Here is a 21,205-nt window from a genome sequence, read left to right on the forward strand (position 1 = left end):
TTTCTTGAATATCCCCTGCATTTTCCCAGCTAGGATGAGAAGGAGAACAGTACCATTTAGAATAAAAGAAGCCACTGAAAGCGAATACATTTATCTGCACAAACACCACTCCAGGGGAAGCCAAAAACATGCCAGTTGTTAAGAGCTTTTCTCCATTGCACAGTTCAGACAAACCAAGGAGAAGTTTGAAGGAAACAGCCCGAGATCACACAAAGGAAAGGAGAGATGAGCTGTACTCAGCTGCCTCTTCCAGGCACACAGATTCACCCTTCTTCATCCCAAAGAGGCTTTGCAGAAAGAGACACTCAACTGGCTACAGTTTGGTTGCTCGTCTACACAAAACCAACAACAGGTCGACCTGCACTAAAAAATACAAGAGGATTGAAAGGTGTTGAACAAGGAAGAAGATACAAATTTCCATTCTCTCTTCTTATCAGCTATTTTAAACACGTAAAGCATACATGGCCTGCTGCAGCACTGCCCAGCCCCGGTCCTGAGGGCAGGATCTCTGCATACAGCTGAACCTCAGGTCCTGCATTTCTTACTGTGAATTTTATGTCCTGCTTTAGACTTGCTGTCCCTTGGCAGACCGCTGCTCACCTGCTCCAGAAATCATAACCAGACCCTAATCCAGCCCCATTACGAACATCTCTTCCTCCCCACATCCTCTAAAGGGAAAAGGCAGCTGCCACGTTAGAACACACGGGTTAGATGCCAAGAGGAGCCTAAAATGGACATTGCCTCCCTTAGGCAGGCTGGTAAGAAACCAATTCGTTATGTTTTCACCCAAATGTTAATATAATGAACTATAATGCTAGCACTGCTAGGGCAGTGTTAGAAGACCAATGTGTTGTTTCTCTCTATCCTCCTAAATACTGAGCAGGGAATATTTATTGGGGGATATTCTTAAGGGAAATATTTATTTCAGCTCCTACTTTGATCATGTGGCCAAGCAGCAAATATCCTGCACGAGAACAGCAGCGTTTTTAGAGCGACTGGTTTCATGACCTTGCCAGAAGGAGAGCAGGGGAGGGAGCCTCAGAGCATGTTTTTATATTTTAATCCTTTAAAATGGCTGAAACAAAAAATCAAAGCGACCTCAGGCGCAGGGTGCTCTTTTCCATCGGACATCAGCTCTGATTTCATGGATCCAGCAGCTGGAGTTAATAAAAGGTTCTACTACTCTGTTCCCTTCCCTGTTTGTTTTTGGAAGAACTAAATATTTGCGTACTCCAGGGGTGATGGATCCAGAATCCCTGAATACCCTCTGAGCGTTAGCACAAGGGTTATCTCCCCGATGCTCTGCTTGCCCTGCTTGGAGCTGTGCCCCATGCTTCTTCAGTGCCTCCTGCCACGAAGGTTAAAGGCAGTTAGGAAGGGATTTCTAGGAAGCATTACTTTTTTTCTTTGCCCAGGTCTGGATTTCAGTCCCTATGAACTGAAAGCAGGAGCTCAGCCTGGGATGTTGGGGGAGTAAATAACATGTTCGTGCTGGAGTACTGGGATAACATGGAAAACATGATGGTCTTGTAAAAACTGTGCTGCATCTCTACAGATAAAACAAACACTTCATTTACAAAAAAAAAAAAAAAAATAAAATCTAAAAATTGAGGAAATCTGAGACTTTTGAAAACATTCCAATTAAATTCCTATTGGTTTCAATCTTCCTTTTGCCTTTGGAGTGAGAAGCAAATGCCCCTGGAAGCTGAAACGTGAGGTCAGAAAGTCAAACAAATGACTCTGCCTACAAACATTGCACAAACTTCATCAGGGAAAAACATAACATTAAACTGGATGTTGTAAGACACAAAACATAAGTGGGAGAGATGCTTCTACAAGACCTGAGATTCCAGCCTGCAGCTTCAGAAGACAAAACCAATCATGAGAAATGTACTTGGAGGCAATGGAGTTCGGGAAGCCTTAAAGAAGTAAGAGCACCACTTTTAAAGCTGAGCATCTATGGAAGCATTTCCTTTCTGAGGGAAATGCATCCAACCCCCTTGCTCACCAGAAACACACACTTCAGGCATGGCCACAACTTCTACTGGGATGCTCTGTCTAGCTTTGCCACACCAAAGCTCCCAGGAAGGCACGTCCCATTCCACCACTTCATTTATTTGCTGTCAGGGATTTCCTATTTGGCACCTCCTCAGACTTTTCCCCCCCCTCTAATAAAAACTTAATAGGGCAAAGTGTGACTAACTCTTAACTCAAGTTGCTTTTTAGGAGCACTGGCAGGAGCATCTCAATGCTGGCCCTGAAGAAAGCAGCAGGCAATGCATCTCCTGCTTCCCTGAGGAGCTGTCGGCTTTTGAGACCCAGGATTAACCCCTGCATGTGGGGAGTGTGGAGATGAAGGTGCTCTCTCCATGCCCTCCTGTACCCCAGCTATCATGAGTGAGAAAACCCTGGTGCATCCCATCTCCTCCCCCTGATAAACACAGGACAGATCTGTTCTGACTCAACACTCCCACATGCAACTTTTGAAACAGGATTTGGTTTCCTCCCCCCTATTCTCAACTCAAAAAACTTTCCAAGCCTGCCCCTGCGCCAGAGTTCAATGCTTTAATCCATATGGAGAAGGGAAATCTGGGGCTCTGTGTTTCCAGAAGCCTTTATTGGCGATAGCAAGGCTGGAGGAGGGGAAAAGAAGGGAGGGACCATTAGCTGGGAGGACCCAGCACTCAGCCTGTGGCTCTCTGCCTGCAGCCACAGCACATCAGCGCTGAGGATCGAGATCCACAAGCACCCAGAAAAGTAGAGTGGGGCTTTTTTTCTTCCTTTGCCTCTTAAACCTTTTGATGTAAAGCTCAATGTCGGAGAACAGAGCTGGAAAGTGCAGCTCTCAGGGGTTCAGAACATCACTGGATTGAAGTAAGGAGAGGGAGGGGGGGGAAAATCGATCAGTGAGCCCAGCCACTGCATCAGAACGCCCCAGGTATAATTTTTCACTTAGCAAAAGAGAAATATGAAACTCCTTACCCGACGATGTGCTTTCCATTCGGAACACGTCTCCTGCAGCCTGGAGATATCCGGCCTCTTCGTCCCTCTGCAGTCCTGGGGAGGGTTCAGAGTCGAAGCACAGCCCGACAGCCGTGTCCCCGCTCCAGCCTGACACCAGAGTCCCGTACCAGAGGTGTAAAACCTCTCCACACTTCTGGAGCAATGATCCCAAACCGGGGAGCGATGCAAATATCAACGCTACGTTTGGCGGCGATTTAATACGACACGTGCGCTGCGTGCAACGTAACAGCCTGTTTATACCAGGCAGGCAAGTCCCTGGGGATCACTGCAGTGGGAGAGCTGCGTGCTCCGAGCCAGGGAGCTCCCAATCAATGGCAAAGCAGCCTTGACCCTTCCCGAGCTTATCCAGAGGGAAAACTTCACCGCCTCCTCCCCAGCTTGTTCAGAGCCTGAGCCAGCAAGCACTCCTTCCTCCGCAGATGCGAACCCCGTGTCCAAGGGCCAACTGGATTTTTAGGTCTTCTCTTTTTCCCCCCTTTCATTTTTGTTTTGTTTTTCGCTCCTTTTAATTGCTTTTCCAGCAGCTGCCACACAGCTGGGGTCAGGGATTTTTGTTCTTTTGAAAAGAAACAAGCCCACAGCTTTCCAATGGATCTGCATTAAAAATAGGGAGGTGAGGAAATCAGATGAGCCAGGAAATCCAAATGAGTTGGAAGGGCACGCAGCCACACCACTGTTCAAGGGTTCAAGGAATTTGCCTGTCCTGAAACTTCAGCAACTTGAAGGCTTCACATCTGATTTGTGGGGCTGACCACAACCACAAAAGCCGCCTGGTTGTTGCTCAACAAAAGGCTGTAGCTCTTTTGCAGCTGCTGATTTGCTCATTTTCGAGGAATGAGCTCATTTGGAGAGCTCTTCCCTACATCCATTCCCATGGGGCAGCAAATGAGGAGTGGGACAGGCTGCTTGGAACTGCACACAGCCTGTCCAAGGTGAACAGGGCTAAAAACAGTACATTTCTGGCACATAGCTGTGCCATAGGGTGCTGGCAGTACCTGCACATTATCTCCAGAAAATGTGTTTTAACATAAAACCCATACCTGCTGGAGTGCTCCCAGACGGGGTACCGGTGATGCTCCTGGCTCTGCTGCTCAAGTGGGACCCTAGTCCAAGATGATGTGTTTGGGCTTCACTGAAAAGCAGCTAGAGAGCACATAGCACCTCAAAATATCATTAGTTATACCTCCCAGCAGTTGCTCCACAGGATTTCTGAGACGGGAACTCAGGACCAGCACTGGATCAGCCCTTAGATCTCCAGGAGGAAGAGGAGAGGGGCTGGAGCAGCATCATCCAAGGAGGACTCTCCAAGCAATATGTTTCAAGGAAAAAGGAGAACCGAAAGCTCCAGCAAACCCTTACCAGGGAGAAAATCAGCATGCTAAATTAGGGACTTTTTACTCTTAAAGTAAACATTACCAGCCATTTGCTGCCCATACCATGCCAGTGTGAAAGCCTGGCAACATTCACCAAGTTCAGATTAAATTTGCCTCCCCGCTGAGGGCTCCAGAGCACTTTTGTTTGGCCAGGTCCTTATCCGACTTGCAGGGCTGGAGGTGGACCTCCTCTCCTCCTGGGTCACACTGGGTGCTGGCAGTCCCAGGCAGCAGCCAAGGATGCAGGCAGCGCGCTTCATCCTCATAGAGCCCATCTTTGTGTGCCAGCCTCCCTCTGCCCGAGCGAGCGCCCCTCCAGCCACCCAGTGAGCTCGTCTCAGGCCCTGATCCAGCAATTATTTCTTTCAGTGGGGTTTGTTTTCAAGCAGGTGAGGCCGATTCATCCCCGCAGACACTCGCTGGGACACACCAAGGCAGCTGCCGGGGGGTCGCTTCAAGCCCCGACCCCAAGTTGGGCTGAATCAGTCTGCGAAGCTGTAACTTGACTGTGGGCAGCTGAATTCCAAGTGTTGCAACACTGCAATGCCCTGAATTACATGAAAAACACACAGGTACTGCAACCCAACACCCCCAGCCATGCCAAGAGTTGGGGACTGGGGGTCCCTGTGCTCTGCCCAAGCTCCCAAGTTCCTTTCCAAAAGGATTTTCAAAACAATCCCCCATTTCCAGCACAGCAAAACACTTGCAAGAGAGAAACACAAGCGATTAACAATCCAATCCATCTTTATTTTTGGTAGTACTTTCTGCTGGGAAAGGAAAAACCTCGTCTCTACAAGTACAGCAAGGTGGTAAAGGACAGATGGGTGCATAAAATAAACCACAGATGATCCAAAGCGTCAGGGGGAGAGTTACAAACACACGTTAGACCCAACACTTTCTGTTCCATACCCAGGGTACTGGGTATGGGCTACGTAAAAGACGTCACTTGCTACACAGGGACATTTTTAAATAAGGGCTTTTCTTGGTAATGTAAACAGAACCAGACATGTTAAATCCCTCCATATAAAAATACAGCCTTGTCACACCACCACAAAGTAAATGCACCTTCCCATCTGGGGATGTACTCGCTAACTATTCCTCACAACCACCCTGCAAGGTAACTGTGACCCATCCTACCTGGGAGCAGCAGCATGGGGTGAACCGATCTGCCCCATGCCCAGCCCAAATCCAGCTGCCTCCACTCCATTTTATCTCCTAGAGCACAAACCACGTGCCCTGTATGGCTGGGATTTGGCATGTCACCGATAACAGCTCAGAGGGACTTCAAACTGCAGGAATAAAGCTCTTGCTTTTCCAGAAGGATCCTGTGCTTCAATTTTGTACATGTTTTCCATATCCTGGTAATAACAGACATCCTATGACACTCTGGAGGACAACACACGGTGACTCTGGTGATGTATCAGGGTGGCATCATTGACACATGATGTCACCATGCCAAAACAGATCCCACCCCAACATGCAGCTTATGTCACAAGCCAAATTCTTTGCACGTGTGTGTTGCTGCACAAATACAGTGCCACCATCAGCTGGGTTACTCCAGGGTAACCAGGAGTAGTACCAAACCAAGAAAAAACTAGCTGTGAAGGGAAGTTATCACTTCTGAAAAGTTAGAGAATATAAAACTATTTTAAGTGGGGTGATGTCACCTGGACAGCGCAGAACTACTTTACAGGCTACCAACTCTGACTCTAAAGAATAACAGTAAGAGAACACGTGAAGGTTAACAGGTCACAACCATACGTTGCTAAGTTCACATCAAACGAGCGTGCTGTACACTGCTGGGCAGATGGGCCAGTGACACTCAGGTGAAACTCCATTTACAGAGAGAGATGGGAGCAAGACATGTGGGATTTGGAGAAGACACGCTTACTGTGTACATACAGACACAGCAAAGCATCACCAGGCAAAATGCTGGGTCCCACCTTCCCTCCAAATAAAGGAAGATGCTCAGAGATACCAGCCAGCAGCAGGGATGTGGCTGGGAGCAATGGGCTGGGGTGGAATAAAAGCCTGTGTGAACAAAAGAGCTGAATTTGGGTCATTTTCCCTTTCTCAGAGGCAAGCGTCAGCCCTGGAAGTATTGCTACTGGAGCTGTGTTTTAAGGGCTGGTGCTGCAATGACCATTCTTTACCACAATTTGTTTCCAGCATATGCAAGTACCATGCTCAGGGCTGCTAAGAGCAGGCAGAACTCTGGTCTGAACTGCCAGAGGGATGGAACCTTCCCCTGGGGAAGCAAAAGCCATTGCTGCAGTTCTTGGGCTCAATTTTTTGTAGTTACAGAACAAACCCTGTGTGTTTACAGGCAACCTATGGGTACAGGAGAGGGAGCAACAGTTGTACGTGAAGAGTTCACAACTCACAGTAGTAGGAAACTCTCAAGAACAGAATTTGGCTCAACTTGACAACAAACCATTGTCCAACACGTAACATAAGTTGTTCCCGATCATTCCAGGCAGGGGACAGACAGCCCCACCTTAGCTCACAGCTTGTTGAGCTTTCGAGAGACAAAGCCTTTCCTAACTTTAGGATAGAGAATTGACAGGACTTATGAGCCACTGTGTCAGCACAAACACATCTCTGCATTTGCTCACTGCAGAACACAGCGAGCTGGCAGCAACCTTTAATTTCACCTTATAAAACTAGAAGAGTGATGATAGCTTTGTGCAGAAAAAACCCCAAAAGAATATATTCAACATACACCTGTCATACCTCAGGACAAAAGATCGCATGTTCTGCTCTTCTCAGTGCTTCTAAGCAAGCTGAAGGCACCATTTAGGGTGTGAATGCGGATCTTTTTATTTCAGGATTACGAAGGCGAATGAAGAACTGCCAGGCCAGGACACAGTGATGTTCTGTGCTGAGCACACTACACATCACTTACTGCTATCACATAGTAACAGCAAGGGATTAGGAAATACTATTGTAACTCACGAATTCACTTCCAAGAAAAGCAAGAACATCTGGAAAGGGCTTTCCGTGAAACCAGCTGGCAGGATACACGTCGCTACACCCAGCAGAAGGGTTAGGACTGGTTTTAATGAGGATGAGAAAGACTGACATCTCCACACATCCCAGAACTATACAGTTATGTCTTTGTACTTTTACCAAGCAGGGGAAAGCAAGCATCCCCTTCTGTACACGCCTTTTACCCCCCCCCGTGCATGCACTACAAACACCGGTGCCGCCCCGAGTGGCAGCACGAGTTAGCCACAGCCACCACCTCGCAGGGGAAAGGAATTCAAGTGCCAAGTTGCTGTGTTGCATTTGCAGGTGAACATTTTCCCACCGGCCCCCACACCAAGCTCACGGTGTAACTCAGGACCCCCTCTGCAGGGAACACCGTGACTTCCGAGCGGTGTTCCCCATCTCTTCTTGAGCAGGTGCATCTCCTTCATAAGCAGGGATGTGTCAGCTGAGGGGTGGGGGGAGCAGGACCTTGCAGGGACCTGTGTCTCCATGGCACCTCGTCAGGCAGGCAGCAACACCCAGCCAAGGGCAGGAGGCATGGCGAGACAACCAAACCAGCGAGCAGGTCCCACTGGGATGGGATGCTCCAACCACAACTGGGTTTGCTCAAATGCACCGTTTTCCAATTGTGCCACCCCAACCTCTGGCTGCCAGCCCTGAGGCCGGCACAGCACAGCTGAGGGAGGAAGGTGGGTGCTCCTGCACCAGTGACCAACACCAGGAGATGACCGACTGCTGCCGTAGCGTCTTCTCACTCAACCCAAACCAGGAAACAGCAAGGGGAGAAGGAATTTCTTATCAGCCAGAGTAATGGCGGGGATGCTCACCGCTGCTGCCACGGTGCTCCTAAGGCCAGGATGGTGGAACGACGCTCAAGTGCTTCCAAACGTGGTTTTCCTCATCCACCCCAGCTCCGATGGCTTCCACACACGCACACCCCGGCGCGTGCGCAGAGGGAGGGTCACTGCTGGCACAAAACACGAGCTGCCGAGCAGATGGAGCTCAGAAAACGACTCGGTCTTCCTGCGTCCTCTCCCACCACAGCGTGCTGTTCAGGGTGCCGAAGCTGCTGTCCTCCTCCTCCTGCTCCTTAGCGAGCTCAACGAAAACCTGGGATGGACAGAAAGGACCCGCATACGCCGTGCCCCTTGTAGGAACTTTCTTCATCATGCTAAAAACCTCACGAGTACTGAGTGTACTGCTACCCCTCTGAGGAGGAAGGTCGTAGCATCGGGGGTTTTCTCCCTTTGCTCCCACCCTCCCACCTCACTCCTTCAAGAGCAGAGTGAAGAGAAATCAAACCAAACGCCCGCCACTGGACATTTATTGCCACTAATAACTAATCCAGAACAAGCAATGACAGGCCTCAGCTCTACCCCCTTCCGTAATGAACAGCAGCACCCGTAAATTGGATCAGCATTTCCACTAATGCTACAAACTTATCCAGACATTGCAGCTGGCATCTTGTTTTTAGAGAAGAAAACAGGAATAAAAGAGGTGCAGGGGAACTGGCAATCCCAACTGACTTTGGAAAAGGGGACTTCAGGTCCCTAAAAATCCTTAGCTGTCAACAGTGGCCCCAGCTACCCGAAATTCAGGCATGCTGCCTGCATGGGGCTCATCACACCCTCCATCCAATATGACCTGACCAGGCTGGATGCACAACTCCTACACAGCAGGGGCAAAGTGCATCCATCCCAGACGTCAGCAAAAACCCTGCCAAAATACCTTTGCCTGGAGTCTAAACATATATATATGTATATATATTTATATACACATGTTAAAAATATATGCATATATAACACATGTATTAATATATATTTAATATAAAGATAAGTAAATTCAAATACACAAATAAATCCATTTTACCAAATTATTATATAAATATATGTATGATATATATGATTTATATGACATATAAAAGTCTATCTATAAACCCACATATAATATATGAAAATCTCTATATAATATATATAGCCATGAAATATAATTTGCTTTAACATACCTGTTCCAGCGTTGCCTGAGAAAAGCTGTACTCCTCGATGTTAAAGGCGTGTTTTACTGTTAAAAGAATTAATGAGTGTGTATTTAGGAATATTTCACTACCTAATACCTGGATATAAAGCATTTTAAGCCAGTGCAAGAGCTGGGACACCAATAATAATAAAAAAGATAAATTAAATGGGTTTGGAGCAGAAATGCAGAAGTGCTGGTGCATGGCACTAGAGAAGAGAAGGCTGCAGCCTTCCAGTACCTGAAGGGAGCAGAGGATCAGGAGGGGAATCAGCTGTTTAAAAGGGTAGATAGTGGCAGGACAAGGGGGATGGATTAAAGCTAAAGGAAGGAAGGTTTAAATTAGATATTAGGGGGAAATTTTTTACAGAGAGAGTGGTGAGGGGCTGGAACAGGCTGCCCAGAGAGGGGATGGGTGCCCCATCTCTGGGGGTGTTCAAGGCCAGGTTGGATGCGGCCCTGGGCAGCCTTGTGTAGCTCCAGGCCTGGAGGTTGGTGGCAGTGCCTGTGGCAGGGGGGTTGGAACTCTGTGATCCTTGGGGTCCCTTCCAACCCAGACCAGTCTATGATTCTATGATTCTATGACAAACATGCCGGTTACGGGAGACAAAATGATTTCGGTATGTGATACACAAGTGGTGCTTAATTACCTTCTTCCAGCTTGGAAAAACAATGTGAAAGTGACTGTACATCTTCTTTAGGAATTTTATATGCCAAAATGGAAGCAAAGCTGGAACAAAGAAACAAACCAAGTTTAGCTTCAGGTCAAATTACTCAAAGCAGGAACATTAATATCCAAGTGAGTGGCTTTAAACTCATTTCTCTGTAGGTTACACCTGGCAGTTGGACTGGTCACTATCATACAAGACCTCAGAAATGAGTCTAGCTGGTCTATAACCCACCTCATTCCAGCATTCCCTACTTGATGCCAAGGAGCTGCTAGGGAATCAGGGGATTGCATTAACAGCAACGTTTTGGGCTTATTCATTAAACTTCACCTTTCCTGACGATTCGCGTTTGGGAAGATGTGTAAAATCTGGCTCTGCAGATACTCCTCTTGCTGCACGTCTGTCATGTCTTTTAACTTCATCTCCAAGAAGTATCCTCTGCCAAACTTACTCTTCAGGTGTTGGACAGTACCGATGCACCTACCCATCGCCAGGAGGAAACAGGGGTGATACATGTTATGCTGAGCTCAAAAAGCAGCCTGACTTCTAACAGACCCTTTCTGTAGTTTAAGCTTAATTTCACTCTGTGTTTAAGATGCAAAACAAAATTAATCTTGTATTTTCAAAGAAATACATCCTATTTGACAGCTGTCTTACCCTCCCAGTCTCAACATCGCTCCCCAAGGGGAGGACTCCAGCAGTACCTGAGCTGCCCGGACACCAGGATGGCCACACGGTCACAGACAGCATCCGCCTCTTCCATGTAGTGAGTGGTCAGGATAGCTGCTCTCTCCTTATTCTTAAATGCTGCTCGAATTGCTCGCCTACAAAACACCACCCCAAAAAAGAAAGAATCCCTGGATGAAACACTGGGCATATAAATCCGGGGGGAGCAGGAAAGGAGGTCAACCCAAACCTGGACTTCACGGACTGATAGCACTCCCAAAGCTACAGGTGACACCAGAACTCTTCACAGGGATGACTCAAATCTCATGCTCCTTATGTTATTCTAAGGGTGTTTTAGAATATTCTACAGGTTTTTTGTCCTGGGAGAGGACAGAGGTGAGGTGCATCCAGCACAATGGGGAGGTCTATTCCCTGTCTAGGGCTCTCCCTAGTGTCCATGGGGATAACACACACACAGAACCAGGGCAGTACCCGAAAAGCAACACACTGGTGGCCAGCACAGCCCCAGTCCCACTCACCACATGTGCTGCTTGGCTTTTGGATCCATCCCGGTTGACGGTTCATCCAAGAGCGTGACCCGTGGGTTGCCCAACATGCTCAGGGCAAAGCAGAGCTTTGGGAAGAAGGGGGAGAGAGAGGGTAAGGACACGGTGGCTGCTGAGATACCCACTGCAGTGGCTCCAGAAGCTCCCCCCTACCTTGCGTTTCAGCCCTACGCCCAGCTTCTTCGTTGTCTTCTGCAGGTGGTCTTTCAAATCCAGGGCACTCGTGATGCTGCAGAAGGGGAGGACGGTGTGTGAAGAGCTGAGCAGGTGATGGCTCATGGCACAGCATGCCCACAGGCTCAGCCAAAGGACCCACTGACAAATACTCATATAGATTGGTATGTGAAGCATAACAAAGAGGCAAAGACACCAGCAGAACCAGAGCTGCGTGCTTCCATACAAAAACCTTCCTGCCCCATGTCCTAGAGGAGGTGACAACCAAGGAATGGCTCTGAGCCCAGGACTTCCCAACCTTGCAGCCCCTCCTAAGGTCATTGTTGGTACTTCATAACTTCAAGGAAAAAAAAAAACCAAGCCAAAAAAAGCACACACAAACAAAACCACACCACCAAAAAACCCCAAACCACCAAAAAACCCTCCCTCAAATACCAGTTGTGTTTTGTGTGGCTCAATCTGTATGTCCTCACCTACGAATCTGAATTTGCTGAAAACATCCAAACTTGAACAAACAAAAATATTCCCTTGGGAGTTGTGGGTAAAAACGAATGCCCTAAGGAAAACAGAGCTTAAGCTTAATGGTTAAGCCTTAACCATCTCTGCAGTGAGCTACTTACCGTTTTATGACCTCCTTAACATCAGCCTGACTCATTCCTTTGATAGCACCATAAATTTCGAAGTGCTCCTGCACGGTAATGTCTGGCCACAGTGGGTTCGTTTGAGGACAGTACCCCACAAATTTCACAGAGTCATCTTCACTGTTTGGGCCAAAAGAAGAATCTCCCATCAGGACCTGCAAAGGAACAGCACAGGATTTACTCAGTAACGACCTTCAGAAGGGTTTGTGTAAAGTTTTAGTAAATCACACCCAGGAAAGCTTGCAATAATGGTAAAACAAGTCCAATATTTCTATTTATATAGAATATATATTTCATAAATAGAATATTTCATTTTCTATTTAGTTGGTAACATACCTGCCCACTGGTTGGCTCAATCTCTCCAACGAGCATGTTAATTAGCGTGCTTTTCCCAGCGCCGTTGGGTCCCAACAGCCCCAGTATTTCTCCTAAAGGATGGATGACACACAAAATGTTACCCAGGAGGTCAAACAAATGGATTCAAGAGTCATTTCTGTAAATAAAACAGCTCAACAGCAAATCCCAACCTTTTTTTACGCAGAGACACACGTGCTTCGTTGCAACTTTCTTTATTTTTCTCCCCAGAAGAAAATCCTTTCTTTCATCAAACTCTTTGTGCAAGCTGCTGACCAGGATTGCTGGCATCTAACAGAGAAGAGAGAAGCAGCTGCAGATTCCCACAGCCCTGGGAAACCTCCGAATCCAGGGTGGGAGGAGGGAATTGGGTAGCACAGCATTACCTCCTCGCTTTTGGGGCTGCTCAGCAGCTCTTGGACTCGCAGCCTCTCCGCCTTGACGTCTTCGTCTTCGTTCTCATCATGAGGGACGTCGGGGAACTTCCAGGTTTTGGGTTTTGTAGAACATTTTCTAAAGGGAAGGAAACAACACAATGCCTCTGCTCAGCATGTGAGGGGAACAAAACACAGCTGCAAGGTGGCTGCCCTTCTCTTCCCCTTTCGTTTCCCCTTCCCCCCATTGGTTACGCACTGTTGTACCAAGCATTAAACCCTGCAATTACCCTGCTTTCCTACATTTTATTATCCCTATAAACCCCGTGATATTGCACTGATACAGCTTAAAAGGAAGTAAAATAAAATAAAATTAAAAATGCACTTTATTGGCTGAAGTTTCAACAATAAAGTGAGGAGAACAAAGTCTTTAGATGCTCAGAGTGGAATAGAACCACGAGTACTTTGTTTTCTGCAATATCCCCCACAGATCCATGCTGCACACCCTGGGTTTATCACCAGCATAGTTGTTAAAAACTGCTTCTTTGGGTGGTTCCTTTTTCTGAGTCTGTTCAACAGAGACACACACCTGAAAAACGGATCCTCTCGCACCGTCCTCCCTCCATTCTTCAGCTCGAAACAGCGCAGGAGGAAGAGCCACAGGGCACACTGCAGATAGGGCTAAAGCAGACAAAGGCAGAGCTGGTTACCCAGAGTGCTGCCAGTCCTGCGAGGCTGGTAACACCACAGGTGACCCCACCAGTGCCTTAAGTGATAAGAAGCTCCAGCTTGTCACCGCCACACCAGAGCTGATGCCTCCAAGATTAAATATATCATTGGATGCTGCTCAGCGGGCCAACACCAAGGATGCACAACCAGAGTCTGCTTAGATTTCATGGGAATAACCCAGGGATTTTGGAGAGAGAAGGGACTGTCCCCTGCTCCAGAGCTGTAGCTCCATCAGCATGGACTCCCCTAATAATCAGGATTAATATTGGCACCGATAACAAGACCATCAAAACAACAGGTGCTGGCACAGCAGCTTTTACCACTACTGCTGCAGGCTGCAAAACTGCTGGCCCCAGGGACCCTCAGCATCACATCACATCTTTCCTAGTGAAGATGCCTGAGCAGAACAGAAGGGGCCTCCTGGCAGGAGCCAGCAATTCTCCACAGCAAATACAGCAACCAATCCCCCAGTCACACTCACAGCTATGACTGCTACCAGGAGCCGGTCCCACGGGTCGTAGTACCCTCCGTTCTTCCGCTTGCCTTTCCATGAGACCTGGGAAAGCAGAGCAACCCCTTCAGGGAAACAATCCCACCTCATGTTTTAACCTCAAATCAGCTGTGAAAGCTACACTGCCCCCCAAGCACTTTCTGAGCTCTGCAGAGACCCTGCTTGCATGAGCCTGACACCAGTAAGCTTCCATTAAAGTCCCAGTTTAAAGCCACAAACACTCAGCTCATCCATCTGTTCGCCCAGCTCCACAGGCTGAGAAACACCTGGTTCTCCTTTAGGTATTTCACACAGCATTGTTTCTCTCCTCATTTTAAAATGGCAACACTCTTCTTACCAGAAAAAAAAAAAAAAAAAAGAAGAAAAAAGTGACTTTTAAGTGCCTTTGCCCCAGCAGTTGTTCCTCTTCACATATAAAATGGCTTCAGGTAACATCACGCCACCAGGCAGGTAATTACTGTCTTGTTATCCTTAAAGATGCCCACCCAACCCCAGCCATCCCCAGCGCTCTGGAGAGGATTTCTCATGCCCCCTTACCTTTATGAAACAAATCAGGCAGCCAATGAGGGGATAAATAGGAATGAAGATGGAGAAGACATAATGCAGGATAGTGGTTACCAGGTAATAGTCCAGAAAAAAGGCCACTTCGGTGACAACTGTACAGAGCAAGGCTGTCTGGACAAGACAAAAGGGGGGAAAAAAGTCCATTTTCATTCTGTTCAGGCTCTCTGGGCATAATTTATCTAATTCAAGGCATGTTTTTAAAGCTTTGATCATTTAGGGCATGGTGGTAACAGAGACACCGAGCAATGTTACACGCTCCGCACGCATTAAGGACACGCCGTTAAATAAACGGCCTGGGAAGCTCCCTGGGGCTCTGGAGCTACCCCATCTCCCCAGCCAACCGAAACCAGGGCAGAGTCACTCACCACTGAAAATATAAATGACCAAAACTCTTTCGTATTCTGGACTTTTTTAAAGGTGAAGGAGACCACGTAAGTGAAGAGCACGACCGACGGGACATAGCCAATGAGGCAAAAAATCTGCAAAGACAGGAAAGGTTTCTCAGGCAGCATTCAGCAAGACCCCAGAGGTGAATTTTTTTTTGTAGAAGCATCAACTGGAATCACTCCAGTGTGCCACAGCCCTGGATTGATCCTCATCACCTAATTTGATGTATTTTGCTTGGTGCAAACGGCATATTGTGTTGAAGACACAGATAAAAATACCTCGAGAGGCAGGAACCTCACTCAGTTTCCTTTAAACTATTTCCCTTTCATTTTTTTTTTTGACTGGCAGACACTGGGAATTCCACCCTTCAGCCTTTTCTTCAGGCACAGAAATTAAAAGCGAGGATAGATGCACTGGTAGAAAAATAGCCCCACAGCATAACAGTCACATCCCCAACCTGATTAGCTCAGAGCTTCTGGGAAAGCAGCTAGGAAAATCTGATTCTTCTCAATTACAGCCAATATCTCGGGGAAGTCTGCACTGAATGTAAGAGACATGAAGACTTGTAGTCTCTTCAATTTAATCACATGCTACAATTCATTCCAGGGCTGGTCTGTGTTCAGAGTGAACTGCAGCCTTGTTATTAGCAGCACGCCGATGGAATCGGAGGGATTCTCAATTGGCAGCAAGGAGCACAAAGGAGACTGAGCGAGCAGGGTGAGAAAGGATGGAGCATTTCCTTGGGAGATCCTGCTATTTTAAAGCTCCATTTTATTCCAGTTCTGAGTGAAATTCCCAAATTTCCCCCTCAAACAACCCCAAGCAGTAATATTTTGCCTTTGGGGCAGCCAGCCCCTGTGCCAACAGCCTTCAATAGGCATTTTCCTTGTCTACCGCTGGGGAAAAAGCCTGACAAACAGGAAAGGAATCAGCTGTTTAAAAGGGTAGACAATGGCAGGACAAGGGGGAAGGGATTAAAGCTAAAGGAAGGAAGGTTTAAATTAGACATTAGAGGGAAGTTTTTTACAGAGAGAGTGGTGAGGGGTTGGAACAGGCTGCCCAGAGAGGCAGTGGGTGCCCCGTTCCTGGAGGTGTTCAAGGCCAGGTTGGCTGGGGCCCTGGGCAACCTTGTGTAGCTCCAGGCCCGGAGGTTGATGGCCCTGCCTGTGGAACTCTCTGATCCTTGGGGTCCCTTCCAACCCATACTGTTCTATGAAATGCTTGTGGAAAATACCAGAACCATCCTCATGTGTGCTCTGGTCCCCACCGTACTCACCACAGCAAGGAACTTGCCCACGTAGAAGTAAACGCCGTAGTGAAAGGCGAAGAGGCTGCCTATCATCAGGACAAGGATGGAGAAAAACAGCGGGAGGTCAACGATGACTTGCCCGGTCCAGTAAGCGGAGGGATAGAGCCCCGCAATCTTCAGCTGTGTATAGGCTTTGATCTGCCACGGGGAAAAGGAAACATGGTGTTAATGAGATGTTGATTAAGATTAACACGACGTTAATCTGCTTTGCTGTGTGAGCAGGATCTTGTCTTTCCTTCTAAAATGCCACTTTCATGCTGATTACAGAATCGTAGGGGTTGGAAGGGACCTCAAGAGCTCATCGGGTCCAACCCTCCTGCCAAAGCAGCTCCCCAGCTCATATTGCACAGTTCGGCATCCAGACAGGTCTGGAATCTCTCCAGAGATGGAGACTCCACACCCCCTGGGCAGCCTGTCCCAGGGATCCCTCACCCTCACTGTGAAAAAGTTCTTCTGCATGTTGGTGTGGAACTTCCTGTGCTCCAACTTGAGGCCACCGCCCCTTGTCCTGTCCCCACAGACCACTGAAAAGTGGCTGCCCATTTCCCCCTGCATCCCATGCTTGGGATATTTATAAACATTAGTAAGGTCCCCCCTTAGTCCTCTTTTCTCCAGGCTGAACAGTCCCAGCTCACTCAGCCTTTCCTCACAGGGGAGATGCTCCAGGCCCTTAATCATCTCTGTAGCCTCCTCTGGACTCTCTCCAGGAGATCCCTGGCTTTTTTATCCCAGGGAGCCCAGAAGTGGACACAACACTCCAGGTGGGGCCTGATCAGGGCAGAGCAGAGTGGGAGGATCACCTCCTGTGACCTGCTGGCCACACTCCTCTTGATGCACCCGAGGATCCCATTGGCTCTCTTAGCCACCAGGGCACACTGCTGGCTCATGGCCACCCTGTCATCCACCAGGACCCCCAGGTCCTTCTCCACAGAGCTCCTCTCCAGCAGGTCATCCCCCAGCCTGTAGTGATTCAAGCGCTTATTCCTTCCCAGGTGCAAAACTCTACACTTGATGTGGCATCAGCATCAGTTCTTGCTGATTTCGCTTGGTAATGAAGCCAAAAGCATTCCCATGGGAAGCAAAAGGGCTCTAAGATTCGCCCCACCCCCTCAAAATTCCATGGTTTTTAAGTTCTTGTCCATTCTTTGACTCCACATCCAGCATGTGGATTCATGTTACCTTATGGTTCTCTGCATTGTCCATGGCAAAATAGGGAGGCATTCCAGTGATAATGATTCCCAGTAACACAGCTTCAAAATAGATCTCCAGTCTGAAAATTGTGTCTGGAAGGTTCTGTAATATAAAGCAGAGTTTTTCAATACCAGCACATGGGACACCAAAAAACCCCACCAACAAAACCCCACCAACAAACAGCACTTGGAGTTGGAAGATGATCATAAAAGCTTAAGAATATGTTCTGTGTATCTCACGTTCATCTGAGCTGCATGAAGAAGGATATCAAGGGAAGTGTCTGGAGTATATATGAGTGTCTAATAAACTCTTTGAGTATTTATGTCCTGCAGCAGGCCATCTCCTCTCCTAAAGGCCAGCCCAGCTCCAGGCAGGAAGCAGCAGCCCTTCAGCATCCCTGCGTTCAGCCTCCAGGAGCTGCTGCTAACCTGTACCACACCCATGACAAATTCCCACCATGACATCTTCTTCCCAAGCCCCTTTTATCCCCCCCTCCACTTCCCCAAGCTGCAGAACAAAATCCCAGCACCTTTCAAGTCCTTTTCAATTGGGAAAAAGGTCTGTACCATCAAGGACTTACACCATGGGCTTTGGTTACTGGGGCCCAATCCTTCCCAACTGCACTGTGCTGAGCGCAGCCCTGGTGCTGCACAGTCCCGACCAGCTCCTCCCTTTGTGGCTTTGCACTCCCCCTCTCACCCCAGGGATGCTTTGCCACCCGCCACATGTTAAGGGCACAATTTTTGCCCCCAGCCCACATTTAAGCAGGAGTTTCTCACCACACAGCCCCCCCCACTCACCTGAACGAAGGGGTTGCTCCAGATCTGGATGCTCTCAGTCACGTTTAAACTGCGCAGAAGCAGGTTGCTGACGATGTTCATCAACACTGGCAGGGAATGCACCATGGTACTGTTGAATATGACTGTGAAAACGTAGTTCTGGAAAGGAAAGGATGCGCTGTATTAATTCTTCTGCACAGAGGTAATGCCTTGGGAGGGCTCTCCTGTGGGCTTAATTAAACCCAAACACCAAGAAAAGCAATCTCTGCGTAATGAGAGCATGCTTTGCAGGATGCTCTGGGCTGCTCAGGGCCCTTAGAACATGTAACCTAATGGAGGAAAAGGGTCATGGCTCCTAGAGAGCAGGTTATCTGGGATAAATTCCCAGGCTGTTTGATGCAACTGGGACACACGATGCTCCAGCCTGAGCAATGAAACCCGTGAGGACCGGCACTTGTATGTTCTCACTAATGGGTTTACAAATCGGGCAGGGCACAACTAACATGAGCTGCACCACCACACTGACATTAACAGCTTGCAATGGATAAAAATGGGAACAGGAGACAGAGCTGTCTTATTGCAGAGCAGCTCCTGCGCTGGAGGTTGAACATGACATCAGTGTTCAAACCTTCCTGACGCTCCTTCCGTGGCCATGCTGACACCAATACTTACAGCCCCAGAAACTCATTTTTCCTTACACATGAGGGCATGGTGGGATTATGCTGGGTAATAATTCAGCCAGTAGAAAAAAGAAATCAAATTCCTATGCCAGATCTCTTGTGAAGTAAAATATTTCTCTTGGCTTTTCATATTCTTGTGGGGAAGAAAGGGGGACAGAAGGTTTAATAGCAGCTGTAATTATCATTATGGAAGAACATTTATTTTGATACTATTTCCATTCTGTTCATACAAGCCCCTTTCCAGGCCTCTTGTACAAGCAGTTATTAAATGACATTATTCAATTACATGAGTCGATTGGTGCCTTTCAGGCAAGAGCACCAGAAACCCGTATGCTGACAGCTGCTTCTCTGCTCCCTGAGGTACGGCTGTGCTGGTCTGTCCATCTTACCTGTCTGGATTCGAGGTCAAACACGTTCAAAGCTGCGCTGTGAGGTGCAGCTGAGACGTAATCGCTGTCGTTGAACATCTCCAAGAGGACGTTCATGCTCCCGAGAGAACGGACAATGTCATCGATGTCTGATTCTGGTGGAAGACAGAGGAGACATGATCGCTCACCCCCAGCTCGGAGCGTTTGACATGAAGTCACTGCCCTGTTTTCTCACCGAGGCAGCTCTATGGTGAAAGATCACTGTTTCCTGACACGTGCTCCTCAAGAAGAGCCCTGTGCTACCTTGAACAATGTGGATATTTTCATATTCTCTTCCCAGCTCAACAGCCTCCAAAGACCTCAAGACAGCTTTGGTTAGAACTCAGTTTGGTTATACCCACTGATTAACTTGTGGCAGCGCAGCGGCCAGCGAGTGTATTGGGATACTCAAAATTTCGAGTTGAACAGAGAATTAGTTAAGAGAGAGCAGGAAACCAGCAGCACTTGGGCCCAGTGTCTGGAGAAATTAAGTTGTGTTAAGCACCAATCCCCAATAACTCCAAGAGATGCTCACTCCTACTGCCTGGATCGTTGCTGTGTGCTTTAAAAGCATCCTCAGTGGAAGTAAAAAGGAGTTTTCCAAAATGCTTTGTAGTGGGATTTTAATGTTGATGTATCTAAATGTCTCCCTACCCAATTCCTCATGTTGGTCATCTTGATCTCAAGACACAGACATGGGGTCAGGAGGAAGAACTCTGAAGCAAACCCCATGGCACAAAGGATGCTCCCTCTCTACTCTCTCTGGCTACTTGGACACTCACCATTTGGCTTAATTTAAAGGAGTTTGTCCTTAACCCAAAAGGAGCACACACCATCTTTCCCCACCACATGAAACACTACATTGGGAAGAGGCGGAGACAGGAGCCGGTGCTGGGGAGCATTACTGGCTGCTCTCCTACCTGTGGAGCTGATCACTGCTCTCCTACCTGTGGAGCTGATCACTGCTCTCCTACCTGTGGAGTTCTGCAGCAGGAGCCGACTCCTGTACTTGTGACTGTCCTCACCGGGCTTCAGCAAGTACAGATCTGGGGAGAGTCTGATGGCAGCCACAGAATTTTTGATGATGTGGTGTATGAAAAACAGCAAAATCTGAACCACAAGAAAAATCAGGAAAAGCAACAACCTGGAAGAAACAAAAGGTTTGGTTTTACTAAAATCCAGAGAAATCCAACCCAGTTTATATGCACACACAGAAACCAACACCTCCCTCATCCCAGAAGGCACGCAGTGGACAGTAATGCACAGCTTCATACTTGGTATTATTTAAATCTAACTATGGGATTGTTTGTGTCCTGTCCTTTCTCTGGTGTCATTCAAACAGCCTTAGAGAACTTTGTAACTGAAGAAGAAACCCCAGAACTCACATCACTCTCACGCATTTGTTTTCCCGCTTGAGACTGAGGAAGTGAACTTTGGCGATGGTGGAAACCTGCTTCTTCCAGAGGGCTGTATTGCTCATCGCCAGCGCCTTCGTCTCCGAGAGCATCAGGAGGCTCTGCTCCATGTCGTCCAGGGATTTTGTATCCATTTCATCCTGCACTTGCTGAGAACTGAATACACTATAATCTGGAAAAAAAAACAAATTAAAATAAAGAGTAAAACTCGACAGATCTGATGCTCTGACAGAGCTCTCACCATCAACTCCTTCCCCTTGCTGTGGCCACCTCATCCCAGTCTCCAATTTCCAAGTCCAACTCAACCCCCAGGTCAATGACACCGATGTACCCCAAAGCTCTGAACCACAGGCACAGCAGACCCATAAAGCAGAGGATGCAAATCTCTA

The 21,205-nt window shown here is 47.8% G+C and overlaps 1 protein-coding gene across 1 annotated transcript in view; it reads right to left on the bottom strand.

Moving 5' to 3' along the window:
- Positions 1 to 6,200: 6,200 nt before the first annotated feature.
- Positions 6,201 to 21,205, bottom strand: part of ABCA5 (ATP binding cassette subfamily A member 5) — a gene marked incomplete at its 5' end in the record, with an annotated part of 30,484 nt that continues 15,479 nt past the window's right edge. Inside the window, 21 exons of the mRNA XM_084273374.1 lie at positions 6,201 to 8,498; positions 9,394 to 9,449; positions 10,052 to 10,131; positions 10,400 to 10,549; positions 10,774 to 10,893; positions 11,275 to 11,369; positions 11,455 to 11,530; positions 12,096 to 12,271; positions 12,453 to 12,544; positions 12,644 to 12,761; positions 12,857 to 12,983; positions 13,434 to 13,525; positions 14,055 to 14,129; positions 14,622 to 14,759; positions 15,014 to 15,127; positions 16,312 to 16,482; positions 17,524 to 17,637; positions 18,336 to 18,473; positions 19,384 to 19,517; positions 20,376 to 20,545; positions 20,787 to 20,988. Coding sequence (XP_084129500.1) covers positions 8,391 to 8,498; positions 9,394 to 9,449; positions 10,052 to 10,131; positions 10,400 to 10,549; positions 10,774 to 10,893; positions 11,275 to 11,369; positions 11,455 to 11,530; positions 12,096 to 12,271; positions 12,453 to 12,544; positions 12,644 to 12,761; positions 12,857 to 12,983; positions 13,434 to 13,525; positions 14,055 to 14,129; positions 14,622 to 14,759; positions 15,014 to 15,127; positions 16,312 to 16,482; positions 17,524 to 17,637; positions 18,336 to 18,473; positions 19,384 to 19,517; positions 20,376 to 20,545; positions 20,787 to 20,988 — 2,546 coding nt within the window. The 3' untranslated portion in view covers positions 6,201 to 8,390. The remainder of the gene's footprint in view (positions 8,499 to 9,393; positions 9,450 to 10,051; positions 10,132 to 10,399; positions 10,550 to 10,773; positions 10,894 to 11,274; positions 11,370 to 11,454; positions 11,531 to 12,095; positions 12,272 to 12,452; positions 12,545 to 12,643; positions 12,762 to 12,856; positions 12,984 to 13,433; positions 13,526 to 14,054; positions 14,130 to 14,621; positions 14,760 to 15,013; positions 15,128 to 16,311; positions 16,483 to 17,523; positions 17,638 to 18,335; positions 18,474 to 19,383; positions 19,518 to 20,375; positions 20,546 to 20,786; positions 20,989 to 21,205) is intronic.

Source organism: Gallinula chloropus, assembly GCF_964237585.1.
Source record: "Gallinula chloropus genome assembly, chromosome: 20".
Classification (NCBI taxonomy): domain Eukaryota; kingdom Metazoa; phylum Chordata; class Aves; order Gruiformes; family Rallidae; genus Gallinula; species Gallinula chloropus.